Source organism: Cornus florida, unplaced genomic scaffold, assembly GCF_030987335.1.
Source record: "Cornus florida cultivar Cherokee Brave unplaced genomic scaffold, ASM3098733v1 CherokeeBrave_3.0.0_Hap2_Chr05, whole genome shotgun sequence".
Lineage (NCBI taxonomy): Eukaryota > Viridiplantae > Streptophyta > Magnoliopsida > Cornales > Cornaceae > Cornus > Cornus florida.
The window spans coordinates 114935545-114949302 of record NW_026775575.1 but is presented as its reverse complement, the minus strand read 5'-3'; the positions used below and the strand labels follow the sequence as shown (position 1 = coordinate 114949302).

Sequence of the window (13758 nt, the reverse complement as noted above, 5' to 3'; positions counted from 1 at the left end):
TATTGCACATGGAGCTTCTCTCTCGAGTCGATGGACTCCATCACAGGGAGTCTCTCTCTCTTCCCCCACCCCCAACGCCAACGAGTAATGCTTATAGAAAAATATTTATTTGGCAGCCAGTCCATGACATATAAATAATTCTTAAACAAAAATAACTAGCAAAAGGTTGAATTCAAGTTATTTAGGCAGTTTGATGCATTCGTGTGGGAATAACTCGCAATTTGATGCATTCGAGTCATTTTTAAGAGTTTGATGCATTCAATTAATTTTTAAATAAATAACTAAAATAACGTTAAATCATGTAAGAGAGTTTTAAATGATTCATGTAAGAGAGTTTTAAATGATTCTTAACCAACAAACTAGCACAATGTTAAATTGCAGTCATTGTCACACATTTGATACATTTGTGGGTTCTTAAACAAAGAGCTAACATAATGTTAAATCATAGCCATTTGCACACATTTGATACATTCATGTGGGAGTATTTTAGGGTTCGCTGTCCATTTGATGTGGGAGGGTTTTAGCCTTATCTGCCATTTGATATTTGTTCATGTGGGACCTTTTACATGAATGCATCAAGTGGCTACAAATGGATCGGCCAGCGGCTAAGATACTGGATGATTGCCACACATTTGACACATTAGCTTGCCAAATTAGTCATAAAGTCCCCATGCGCATTCCAACCCTCTCTCCCCTACCAAGCACGTATAAATAGAGGAAGCAGAGGCATGTGTTTCATTTCTCATTTTCTACCGTAGGTATATAGAGAGAGAAGCACCGAGTTCTCTGCTTCACTCCTGTTCAATTACGTGCATTTCCGTGTATGATATGATATGGAAATCTTCTCAGAAAGCCCTAAATCGTTCAAGATCGATCGAAAATCTACCCTAGCTTCGAAGCTCAAATCATCTATTTCCAAGAAACTTTTCGAATTCCTCGGCAACTACACAGACGACGTTCTTGCTGTACTAACCCCCCTCTCTCTCTCACACACGCACACACAAATGCACTGGAAGTAAGATTTTGTAAAATGACTGTAATGTTATTTTCAATTGTTGACTGTGTTTGGTTGCCGAGAATGTTGCGGAAGTTGAAAAGAAGATTAGGGTTTATATCATAAATTATTGTCTCTCTAGTTTCTCGACAAACAAACTGAACGTGAATGATGTTAACTTTCCAATGCAAGTGCTGAAAAATTTCAGCATACGTAATAAGAAAAATGCTACTAATATGTGAACCTACCGATCGATAAATTTGTGCTTCTTGTTTATATGCTGCTAGTATGTGCATTGACCAGTCGGTGGATGCTTGAGAATTTAAATGGCTTCTCTGTAAACCTAGCTTTATTTTATTTTTTTCCTCCTAAAACATTTTTTCATTCTCAGACTTGAGCTTTCATACTGTTGTGAGTATTTGAAGTGGTAGGAAAGAATGACTCTCCATGGCTTTCTATGTTAATTGTAAATGGATTGATGCTTGCAGTGGTCAGAAGCTTTGTTAATTTTTTACTAAAAATACTGTTAATTCATGCCAATGGATGAGTTTGTGACTTAGGAAGAGAATATTCTTCTTCTGAAAGCACTTTTTCTGCATTAGCAGCCTAAAATATGATATGGCTATTATTCAGAAAAAAGATGTGATTGGGTTGCTTGGTTTAAACTTTAAATTAATCTAGAGCCTTCCCAACGAAAAATCATGACACTCTTTTCATCATTATTTTCTCATCTTTGCCGCAAAATTCTGGGGAGATTATTGTCTCAATGCTTGGACAAGCTTCCAGAAACTGGAAACTTTGGCCTTTAATCTTCCCTTTTTTATATAAAAGCTCTTAAAGGATCGAGAGTGAAGGGTCTTTTAGTCTGAATTTTATTGGGCTTGATAAGAGCAATAATGCCAATAACACTTTAAGCATCTTCAACTCTCAAACAAAATGGCGGATTTAAGTCAGACAGCTCAAAAGTTTCCTAATATTTTTTTCTTCATAGATAGACTGATTCTTCCTAATATCTTTGGAGGTTCAGGAGTCGTTTGGCAAAACTTTCCTTTTTACCCTCCTAGTTGAAGACTTTTACTTTGAAACTTGAGGAAGTACCACTAGGCTACAACCCTTAGTCATTTGGCTAAACTTTGAAAAGATTGTAGAATTGTTGCTTATTAATCTGGCAATTCTTTAAATTTTTCGTATCTCATAAGCTTATTTTATCTTGTCTGGTAAACTTGGTAATTTTTTTTTGATCAAATGAAAATCTATTTAAGAACTTCTAAAATGCCTTAGATATAGAACTTATTGGACCCGGAGACCTTAAAAGTTTGCTACCTTGTTACCATAATTCAAGCCCATCATAGTGTCCTTGCATCTATGTTCTTGTCATCCTAAATTTTATTATCTGAGTTCAAATTTTGGTACAACTTGGAAGTCCATATCTAATCTGAATATGTACAGATAATCTTGGGCTGACGAGTATGAGGACGCTATGTTTGACCTAAAATATTAGGTTTGTCTCTAATATTACACTATAAGCGCCCCACATAGTGGGACACATACAGGGTAATGCACTTTTTGATCCAATAATATTTGGTTATCATACTTTTGGGTTTCAAGTGAATTGCTGGTACTATAATTTGTTGATCATAGGACATTATTTCAGTTGAGACCAGGTAAGTAGACCTCCTTAGACTTGTTTACAGGCCTACTCTAAATGATGCTGACTTGTTTCTGAAAAGTAAAAAATTCTGGTGGACCCATCCTCGTAATGGTCAGATAAAAATAATGCACTGCAGATTGATCTATATAACAGGGTATATTACATTCTGATATTTTCTTTCTATTTTCAGGAGTATATTACAGTTCTTGTATGTAATGGGAAGCATCAGAATCAGGCAAGAGATAATCTGGAGGTATTTCTCGGGGAAAGGAGTGGGGAATTTGTATCTTGGTAACTTTTTCTTGACCTTTTGATTATTTTCAAATCTTCATCGAAAATACAAACTCAACATTTAATTTCAATAGAGGTTTCTTGAATATATTCATTGAAATTACGTGTTATTTATAGTTACTATATTATTTGAATTTTGCTTTTTGCTTCTTGGTGAGGAAATTGAGAAGCATGCTTGTGTTTGACCAAGATATGATGTTTAAAAAAAGCCATTACCCAGTGTTGATCCCTGTTAAGTAAGGGTAATAGGAGTAGTAGACTTTGCACAAATAGAGCATTCAACATTATTTGCAGTAAATTGTGTAATGTAGAAAACTTTAAAAAATATTGCCACAATAATGATTTTGCCTGAAATGGTGTAGAATTGCATGTGCTATCATGTCCAACACGTGAAAAATTCTAATATTTTATTTCCTTATCACAAGGATCATTTTGTTTTTATTGGCTGAATATTGTAGTCCAATCATTTTTCCTTCTCTTGTGTATTTGTGCAGGCTGTGGGACTTTCTCTTAAAATATGGCCATCAATCAGATTCAACCATTGGTTTATCAAACACAAAAGACGTCCCTGTGACCAGTCCCTGTATCAGTCATGCAAACAGGGAGTTGAGAAGCAGCAGGTCGCAGGACCATCAAAATCACAACGGTGGCAACACCGATAGCTCACTGGTAATAGTAGTATTATTTATGCATTTTTTCCATGCAAAATACTCTCCAATATTTTGATAAAATGTTACTTATCAAAAAAAATATTTTGATAAAATGTTAATAATACTGTTGGCAGACCAAAACTAGGAAATTCTATCAGCCTTCTACGGATGTGTGTAATCCTTTTCCTTCAAGTGATATGGTTTCTGCTGAAGGTTTTCAATATCTCAAACGTTCTGTTGGTGCTTTTAATGGGGTAAATTTCAATAAGGTTCAATTGCAGAAACAAAGAAGTGGGATTCTGAGGGAAGTTGGCGCGACTAAGAATATTCATGATAATTCCTTAATGCATGAACCTATTGGAATGGGAGGCTCTTCTGTGACTCCAGTTGGAGTTGAGCTAAGCACTCAGTGTCTGGATAAATCTAAGAAGGTTGGTAAAGCTGAACTTTTTTTCGTTCTCCTCCCCACCCAACACCCCCTTCCGTTTTTCCTTTTTCAGAGTTTTCAGTTAATCCTAATTCATAGCCCACCTGACTCTTGTATTGCCATTGTATGGCAGATTGTTGATTCTACTTGTGATGAGTTTCCTGATCATCTTTTGTGCTTACCTAAAAAGGAAACAATTTTCAGAAATATGCAGTCTTCTGTTGCAGGTACATGTGAAAGCTACCAATATGTGGATCTGCATGCTGACTTCTTTACGCATGCATGAATTATGAACATCTATGTTTAAGTTTCTTCATGTTAAACTTGAACTGAAATATAATGCGTTTAAGCATGTATCAAATATGGGTCCAACACATCAAGATAAGTGATCCTTTCCATGTGCAGAGGGTCCTTGCACTAGAAGAATTCATGCTGCCAATGTTTCTGCAAGTTCTTCTCCAAGAGAAGTTGGTTCAGTATCCAGTGGGAATAAAAAGTCACGGGGCAGTGTGTGGGACAGATTGGGCAAGCCTTGTGAAAACTCCTTCGTCAGCAAAAAAATCGACACGCATGGTGTTGATGTTATTGAGCAAGATCAGAAAACATTTGATGAGCATACAATATTGCGTCCTGATCTTAATGGGGAACTTGGTGAAAGAATGAAAAGTGAAGCTAATAAGCTTGATAAGAGGTGCAGTGTTAACAATTCTGCTGAATACCAGAAAATGGAGCACTATGCTGCAATAAGCGAACTTCATGTTGCGAATAATAATAGGCGGAAGAGACACTTCACGGAGAATACAACTGGCCCCAATTATTTTTCCGTTTCGTTGGTGGGTGAGAGTAACATGGATTCACAATATAAAAGAAATTCAAGGAATTCTAAAAGATCAAATTTGACCTCAGAGAAGTCAGAATCTGTTAAACCCGTTCTGGTTTCAGTATGTCCTCTTTTTGCTATTACTTTATTTCCTGTAAAATAGAAAACTTCTTGGTGCGATGGTAAATTCTTGTGCTGAAATACTGCTTGACCACGAAGTTTATGCATGCGCAAACTGTGACATCAACTTACTCCAAAAAAGGAAAAAAATAAATTGCTTTCTTGCTGTATTGTATCTCAAATATATCATGGCAGAGGGTTTCATTTGATCACTATGTTTACATGTCCTGGCTGTATTCTCATGCAGCAAGTGCAAGATGTGAAAAAAAGGTTGCATCAAATTGAAGCGGAAATGTCTAAGTTGCGGTCCAAGCAGCTCGGGATGAAAAAAGATGGTGAACCTAATGTATTATCAAATACTGGTGAGGCATCATCCATAATTGAATGACTTTTTGAAGTTATAATCATAAGAATGCCTTGTGCACACATGCATATATATTATCTTTAGTTTTGTATGTAACAATTTTCTAAACAAGGCTGTATGTTGAGAAGGGTATGATACACTTTTGGAATGGGCATGAATTACTTCTGAGCTGTCAACGGGGCAGGATTTCTAAGTCAGTAAATTCTACGGATTTGCTGATTTGTTAACTTCTCTATCATTTAAATAAAATTATTTAAAAATCAAAGAATTTAAATTTCCTTGGAAATGATCGAGAACAATGAAATGTTCCTTTCACTTTCTTTTCATCCTTTGTTTCCTCTTTTACATGCTTATAAATCGATAGCCACTATTTTGCATCCCAGCATTATATTGGCCTAGACAGATTAAGTTTTATCTGAGTGACACTATTTGGCATCAAAATTTGTGAATTGCTCTATTCAAACTTTTGATACTTTGAAGGCACAGCTTGTTTCATGTTGATCTAAAGCATCATCCAATGAAGCATGCCGTAATTTTTTTCATTCTTGAGAGTTCAGATATGCAAATTCTTCACTTTGGTTGTTAATCTCCGGATCTCACTAGATGAAAAACTGCAGAATATGTTCACTTAGCCTGGATAGTTGACATTGATGTTTTATGTATGCTGTATTGTATCTAAAGGCTCGTCATTGAGCAGGAAATTATTTCACTTATGCTTTTGCAGGTGCAATGAAGCTTTCAGAGGAAGATGTTGAGTCGAGAACTGTATTTGTGACTAATGTAAACTCAATAAGACATTTTCCTTGTGCATTCTTACAATTGTTTCTTGCTTATTTTTTGATACAGTTGTGTGGATAAAGCAAACTTCATTTTCTGCATTTGCAATCTATTAATGCTAGTGAGGTCATATAGAGGTTCAAGCTCATCATAGGCCTTTGTTGTACATGTACCTATGTGTCTTCAAGCTTGAGAAATAAATATACAGCTACTTCAAACTCATGGAACTGCCTACCCCTTTTTAGGCCTAGGCTCCAAAAAAGCCCCAAGCTCGTCAAGGCTCAGCTAGAGCGCCTATCCCGAGTATAGACCAGGCCCCTTCAGTCAAGCTCCAATAAATCCCGTAGGATTCTTTATAGAAGGCTCTAGGGCAAAAAAAAGGCGCACCTTTTATATCATATCATGATCATCTTTAATGGATCATATTGTTCAACTTTATAAAATATTTAATAAAATTCATAACTTCATGGTTCACTACTTACATTAAAAGCATTTAGTGCTTGATTCTGAATATTAATGATAAGTATGTTTAATGTTTGCATGATTAAAGTTTTTAATTGTTTCAGATTTGTAATCATGTTTAATTTGGCTAATGTATATGCATATGAAAGGATTTATGAGTATTAATTTACATGATCCTCTTGGTTGATATATAAAAAATTCCATTATTATGTGTGTTGCTTATCTTGAATTGTTCCGATTGTACATTGATTTATTGAATACATTTGCAAATAGAAAAGATATATGTATGTTGATTTAGTTAGTCCATTGAATTGGTATGTTGAAAGAATCCATTATTTTGGTATTTACAATTTTGTGGTGCATAGTTTAATTATTCTTTGTATACTTATAATTAATATGCATTATTACACAAGTGCCTTACTTTGATCAAGCTCGTGTATTCTATTGCGCCTCGCGCTTAGGCTCCAGGAGACCTTTGGGGACTTAGTGTGCCTTGAGCCTTTGACAACTATGCCCTTTTAGGATCCGTAAGTAAAAGTTTTTGCTTGCAGAGCTAGTAATCTTAATAATAGAGTTCATCTTTATATCCTGTTTATTTAATACAACTTTGGTAGTTGATGCGTAACGTTTCCAGCATCCAGGATATCAGATTTTTAGATGACAATATGTTATGGGAGAAGGAGAAAAATAAAATACTACATGTGGGTTTCAGTGGAAATCCGGCACAAATTTCAATGCAGTTCTGGTGTCGAAATTTGTAATTTGTGGGAATCTAAGATTAGATGGATGTTCACTAATTCAAGGTTATTCTTTTAGAGGCAAGGTTGCCGGGAAATTCCTCAAATAATTGCTTCATAGTCAGGTGTGCATTTTGTAGAGATTTGGATTTTTTTTGTTTAAAAAGAGAAAAGAAAAAGGAAAAAAAGGCTGTGCTATGTCAGTAGGAAAATGTTGAGAACGGCTCTAAAATCATGGCTATAAGGGATGTGAATGGGATTGGCTAGAATTTGATATGTGGTGAATAATCGTTGCTTAAAGACCTAGTCTGTGGTTCTGCAGTTTGGGCCAAAGACCAGCCCTATATCCTATGGCTTGTCTAATAGAATTGGATGGTTCTCTCTTGCTTTTGTCAGCCATTCTGACTGGCCAGTCCCTACTTTGACAATGCAACATGATGGATTAGTATTAAGGATGAGTTTCTTATATTGATTTAGTATTATATGTGTTCTTTTTCTTAGATGTTTTGAGTTTTAGTACAACTTTCTCTTCCTGTTTTGTGTTTTTTCAAGTTGTAGACAGATTAAATAGAAGGGGTTTAGTATATAGGGTCTCTATAGAATTGATTTTGCATCTTAAAAATCCCTTTAGTTCTTGTGGTCAAAAGTTATAATCCAGCACCGACAGTTATAGCTTGAAAGCAATACTTTACTGCCCTGTGGCAAGTTGAGTGTTGTTGGTGCTCCCTTTGCAGATGGTCAAATAGGAAACTGTGACTTTTTCAGGGATGATTTTTTTTTTTTAATGCATTCCTTTCCTGATGGTAGGGTTGTTCTTAAAACTATTAACTTCAGTTTTATTTTTGAGGGAGATTCTTCTATTGTCTAAAAGACTAAAAGTACTTTCTCAAGGCCCTTGGTGGTATTCTTATAAGATGTATGTTAAATTATTTAACCTCATTGTTGCGTCTTCTTTTTAATATGTTCTTTCTTGCACCAAATTTTTAATGAAAGAAATTTTAGATTTTTGTCCATTAGAAAAGATGAAAATTTTGGAAGGTCTAGCAACGAGATGGTGGTTTCTATATATTATATGTATCCCATTGGTTGAAAAACGAAAACCATTTTGAAGGCCATCCTTCATAAGAATCAGACATGTTGACTTGATTTGGGGGCGATGAGAGTTGATCATCCAGCTCTACTGATTTCTGAACCCAGAGTAAAGTGGTTCTATAAAAACAGTGTATATTTCAGTCCAACTAGTATTGACTTGAACTCTCTTTCAACCTGCTATATACCTGTTATCGTCATCTCATCATGAGCTCTCTATAAAAACAGTGTATATTTCAGTCCCAACTACTGATTTTCATCTTTTGCTAGCTTTAATTTGTACTTGCAGATGTTTCAAAGGCTCATGCCATTTGACTATTGGAATATCAGGTACATTTTGCTGCAACAAAGGAGGCTTTATCTTTGTATTTTGCCCAGTGTGGAGTAGTTCTTAACGTTGTCATGATGACTGACGGATTGATTGCCCAACCAAAAGGGTGATTTCTATTTCTCTACCTATTCCATTTAGCTATAAACAAGTACTATATTTTGTTTATCATTTTCTATCTCGAGTCTCTTCTGGATAATGATGTAATTTTTTATTCCAATCTAGGTCTGCTTACATTACTTTTGCCAGCAAGGAGTCAGTTGATAAAGCCATGGCATTGAGTGGGACCTCATTTTTCTCAAGGACTCTGAAAGTATGCAGTTCGGTATCTTAAAAAGATTATTTGTTAATAAATACAGAATTAAATAAAAGATTGAAAGAAAATAAATAATCGAATAAAGTTCAGGAGGAGCGTTCTTTATTGCAGAATGGACCTTGTTTGATAGACTCACCTAGTATCGGAACCATTTGAGCATATAGTGCGTGTGCAATAAAAGCAGATTTCGGAACATATCCTTTGTTCTCTCTTTATTTATATATTCTATTGCAATTGTATGCCATCCAGAATAGATAGAGCCAAGAGAATGATCAATGGTATCAGCTGGACAGGAAAGGGTATTGCCAGAGATAAGATGATCTTACTAGGATTAGTAAATCTGATGGGTGGGCTAACTTAATAATTGAAAATCATGAGCCTTGGTGTTGGATTCCTTTTTGTTTATTGCTTTTGTCATTGCCCTTGTTGTCAATCTTATTAAAAATAAATTTTGTGCAGGTTATGAGAAAGGCAGATGAAGCTGCACCAACCCAGCTTGCTGCGAAGCCATCACGAGCACAATTACCACGGATTAACCGAAAAGCAGTCACTGGCAGACCCTTTTATGCCAGTTATCATCTTAAGTGGCGGCGAGAACCTGTTCCTGCTGCATCTGAACCATCAGCTTCAACAAGCGACGAGGACAGAGTTGGTGCTTGTGTCTCCCAGCAGCAGCCTCCGAGTTCAGTTGCATCAGTAATGACCACACAAGCTGCTGCATCTTTGTCAACTGAGGAGGCTCCCATAGCTGCCTAATATCTCGGGGCAGAAACCTAACAGTGGGATTGGATTTTTTGTTCATAATGAGGGTTATTGACATAATTAGTGAAGGGGTTTGACTCAACTGATGCCACTATGTAGGTAGTTGCGAATTTAGTATACCATAATCAATCAAGCTGATTGTATGGACCTTTATAATACATATGCTAAATGCGATTTTGTAGCACCTTTTTATTGTTTCAGCAATAGATTTTAGCACAGGATTAATAATAATCCTATTCTACTCGGGATTTATTTATTCAATTCTAACTCTTTCCTAATCCAATTCTAATTCTCTTTACACTCCTAAAAACGAAGGAATTAAAACAAAGTTTAGGCTTGCTTGCGTAAGAAGAATATGGAGTGGAGTTACCAAAGTCTAGGTTTCTTCTTATAAGGCCTAAAGTAAGCATTGTTCATTAAAATTATACGTTACACATTTGTTACTGTTGTAATATGTTGGGTAAACGTGCAACTAGATTAAGCAAAGAGCAGTCTTGGCCAAGATCAACTATTCCATCACTTCGATTCTGAAATTGGGATTCCTCCAGCATTGCCCTTCCTCCAGAAGTATTCTCAATAATTGAAATCTGTCGCCCTCTTGCTACCGCCCTCCCCCAAGACCGCCGGACTGATTTCGCGCCTGTCATCCTTCATTAACAGCTAACAAGGCCGTTAATTGTGGTTATTAGCTTAAAATTTGATCCCCGACTATATTTCCCAGGTTTGGCCTAATTTTGGGCTTCTTTCCTGTCCCAGTTTTTGAGTATTTGGCCAAATGGTCGACATTGTAATTATACTTTATTCATTTATTACAGTTGCTTAAAATTCCCCAAAAAAAAAAAAATAAATAAATAAACTTTTGGTGGTCAACTGACATACCAGTGGAGTTTGAGTTCCATTTTTTCAGAGAAATGGGGCTATTACAAATAAATGATTTTTTACAGTTGGACTATTTACCTTTTTCACGCGAGATGACCAAATTACCATTTGACTACTCACTTTACCAAAGTCTTGATACTCTCTCGCACGATCTGATCTGCACACACCACCACACCCACATTCGAAACCCTAGCTCTCAGCAGAATGAACTGCTCGCAAGTAACTCTCGCCTTTCATATACATCTTTGATACACACACTTTTATCTTCACTTTGATCTCTGATTCGCCTGTTTCACTCTGTTCTTACAGTCTCAGGCGAGGTGCCGGAAAGCCGGTGGTTTCGAGGAAGTCTGGGTTTCTGTTCGTGAAGCGATTAATAGAGAGACATATATCGGTATGTTCTTCTTCTTCTTCTTCTTCTTTCTTTTTTCCTGTCTTGCGTGCTTTTCAATATGTTTTGTTTGGTTAGTGAGAAAACCGTAGGAAAAATGAAGAGATTAAGCTTCGGAATCTTACACGTTTCATTTTGAAGTTCTCAGGTTTGCTTTACTCAGCTTTCTAAAATCATTCGCCCCTGTAGCAAACCCACCATATTCAATCTTTCAGTTTAATCAATCACTCTCAATAGGTAAGATTGTTCTGCACTCTACTCTGTGCATATATAATTTATGTAAACCTTAATTTTAACCCTAAATTTGTAAATCCTTAGTTTTAGCTTATGAAAATCTAACTAATATGATTATCTAATTTCTCTAAATAGTCGTTCCATTTGAGCTCCAAGCTCATATAGTGTGTGTTGCGTGAAATGGCACCGGGAGGGATAGATGTCAGCTGCTCTGCCTCAAAGGAAGAAGTATTACCGGCTAATGTTGTTGTCGGCATGGACTGTTTGGGAATCGATGGAGGAACATCTTCTAATCTGATTCTAATGGAAGCTCCCAGAGTGACAAGGAAGATGACGAAGGTGGTGTGCAAATCAACTGCTTTTCCGAAGAGTCGGATAGTGTTACTCTCCACTTTCAGATCATACGTCTTCAAAAACAGGTTGGTTTTCGTCATTGAACCTTCCTTTCATGACTTGATTGCAGTGTCATCACTTATACAACCATTAATTTGATTATTCAATGATTTTTTTCTGCTTTATATTCGGATTCAAGCAATTTTCTTGATGCCCCATTTCACAATTGTTGGAACACTCTTATTGTTACTTGATTTTACCTGTTGAGGGTGGTTGTAATTTACTTTCGGAAAAACACAGATTATTGATGTGGTGTATGCGAAGCATTGCTCAGATGCAGTAAAATTACCCAATATAAGTAGTCAGGTTCGTATTTGTGTTTCTGTTTTTGTGTCAAAAACTAGATATTGTGTGATTATGTAGATTATATGCAGCTTTTATTTCCTATGTAAGTTTACATTTATCATACTTTGTCACTGGATTATTATGTACTTTAACCAATCTTTTTAAATTTGGACTGTCAATGTGCTTACAGATACATAAAGAATCAAGTGAAATTGATTCTCCAGGTCTAGTTTTTTGCTTTTGATTTTATGTTAATGTTGCCAAATTGAATTGACTTCATTTTTCCGAGAGATTATTAAAAGTCAAAGTGTCTAGATATTTCTTGATGCTGGCAGGAACTGTGTTCTGGATTGTGGGAGATGATTCTATTGACACTATATGAAAAATCACTTATTCTGAGGATACCACGTCAAAAGTCACTTTAACTAATCAATAATTTTATTTTATTATTATTATTATTATTATTTTTTTTTTTTGTGCGTCAAAAGTCACTTTCAGAAAGCTCGTGGCACCCTGAACCATTAGGCATTTGTTTTAAATGAAACTAACTTTGTGCGAACAAAAGAAATCAGCATGATGCACATTAGAACTCACAATTATCTAATATATAAATTTTTTTTTTTACTGTATTTATTTCTCTGTCTTCATTTTGTTTTTTTACTTGCTATGATATCATAACTGATACAAAGTATTACGCAGTCCTAAAAAGGAAAATAGGAAACTACTCAATGCTCCTAAACACATTTAAAAAAAGACTTTCTAGTCAGTTCTTTAGCTTTCTTCTCTCTGGTGGTTCTATTTTCTATACTGTTTTTGTAGATATATGCATGGATCGGTTGCAACTCAGCCAATTTCGGAAATTTATATGCCGCTCTGCTGGCAAGACCTGTAAGTTGACAATTTCTACATCATGCCTTTCTGCCATTCATTGTTGATTCTTTGGGATAAGATTTTCTATTATTTCAGCAAAAGTTTCAATATCTAAAGTTCAATTTTGATAATTTAGAGAGGGAATTATAAATAACTCCATGTGTTGATAATCTTGCCATACTTGCTTACAAATGTTCAAATCATCTGTCATTATTATTTGATTTGTCATCATCATCTTATAGTTTAATGGTTATGCGCAGAAAAACACAGTTAGTGTTACTTCCATAATTGGGGGAGCTTCTGATTATACAGGATCTGGCATTGCTCGTCGATTAGGTAAAATTGTGATATGCATTAATTACTATCACAATATTTTATTTGGGTTCATGGGCTGACATGCAACTGTCCTCACAGTTTTGAAGACTGGTCTAAATGTCATATTGGCTTGCAACATACCAAAAAACAGCCCCATGCTTGAGCTTTAATCTCTCTCTCTCTGTGTCTCTCTCAATGTGTATATGAACAATATAAATTTGCATAAATATTTTATTTCTCAAGTTCTATTTATTCCATATTTTGTGATGTTTAGCTATTAACAAACTGACTTGATAGTGTGGATTTCATCAATCAGCCTTGTTTGGGTGCATGCATAATTTAGCGTGTTGGATGTTCTTGTTCCTGGCTGTAATACATTGTCTGGCCTCTTTTTTCCTTAAGGTGGTTTTCAGGCAGATGCTGAGAAAAAGCTGGTGCAAAAACTAATCAATCTGGGATACGCTAGGCCAAAATCCAAAGGATGACCTTAGTAGCCGGAAGCTGAGACTGGTATGCTAAACATGAAAGATACAATTAGTTTGTTTATACTTTATAGCGATTCTGCTGGCACTGTGATACCCACTATAGCCCAGGAAACTGCAA

The 13758-nt window shown here is 35.7% G+C and overlaps 1 protein-coding gene across 8 annotated transcripts; it reads left to right on the top strand.

The window, feature by feature from the left end:
- Positions 1-649: 649 nt before the first annotated feature.
- On the top strand, positions 650-12858 carry LOC132308798 (uncharacterized). 8 transcript variants are annotated; one of them, XM_059807022.1, is made up of 17 exons: positions 654-965; positions 2836-2936; positions 3431-3605; positions 3721-3756; positions 3868-4017; positions 4147-4240; positions 4419-4954; positions 5201-5315; positions 6042-6097; positions 8713-8819; positions 8936-9023; positions 9486-10886; positions 10977-11061; positions 11207-11295; positions 11428-11711; positions 11926-11991; positions 12790-12858. In XM_059807022.1, the coding sequence occupies exons 1-12, from the start codon at positions 834-836 to the stop codon at positions 9780-9782; spliced, it is 1887 nt and encodes a 628-aa protein (XP_059663005.1). In that variant the 5' UTR covers positions 654-833; the 3' UTR covers positions 9783-10886; positions 10977-11061; positions 11207-11295; positions 11428-11711; positions 11926-11991; positions 12790-12858. The 8 variants fall into 8 exon arrangements, with proteins under 8 accessions (XP_059663010.1, XP_059663005.1, XP_059663007.1 ...); XM_059807024.1 differs by lacking the exon at positions 3721-3756; XM_059807019.1 differs by having other exon boundaries at positions 655-965; positions 3721-4017.
- Positions 12859-13758: the final 900 nt, after the last annotated feature.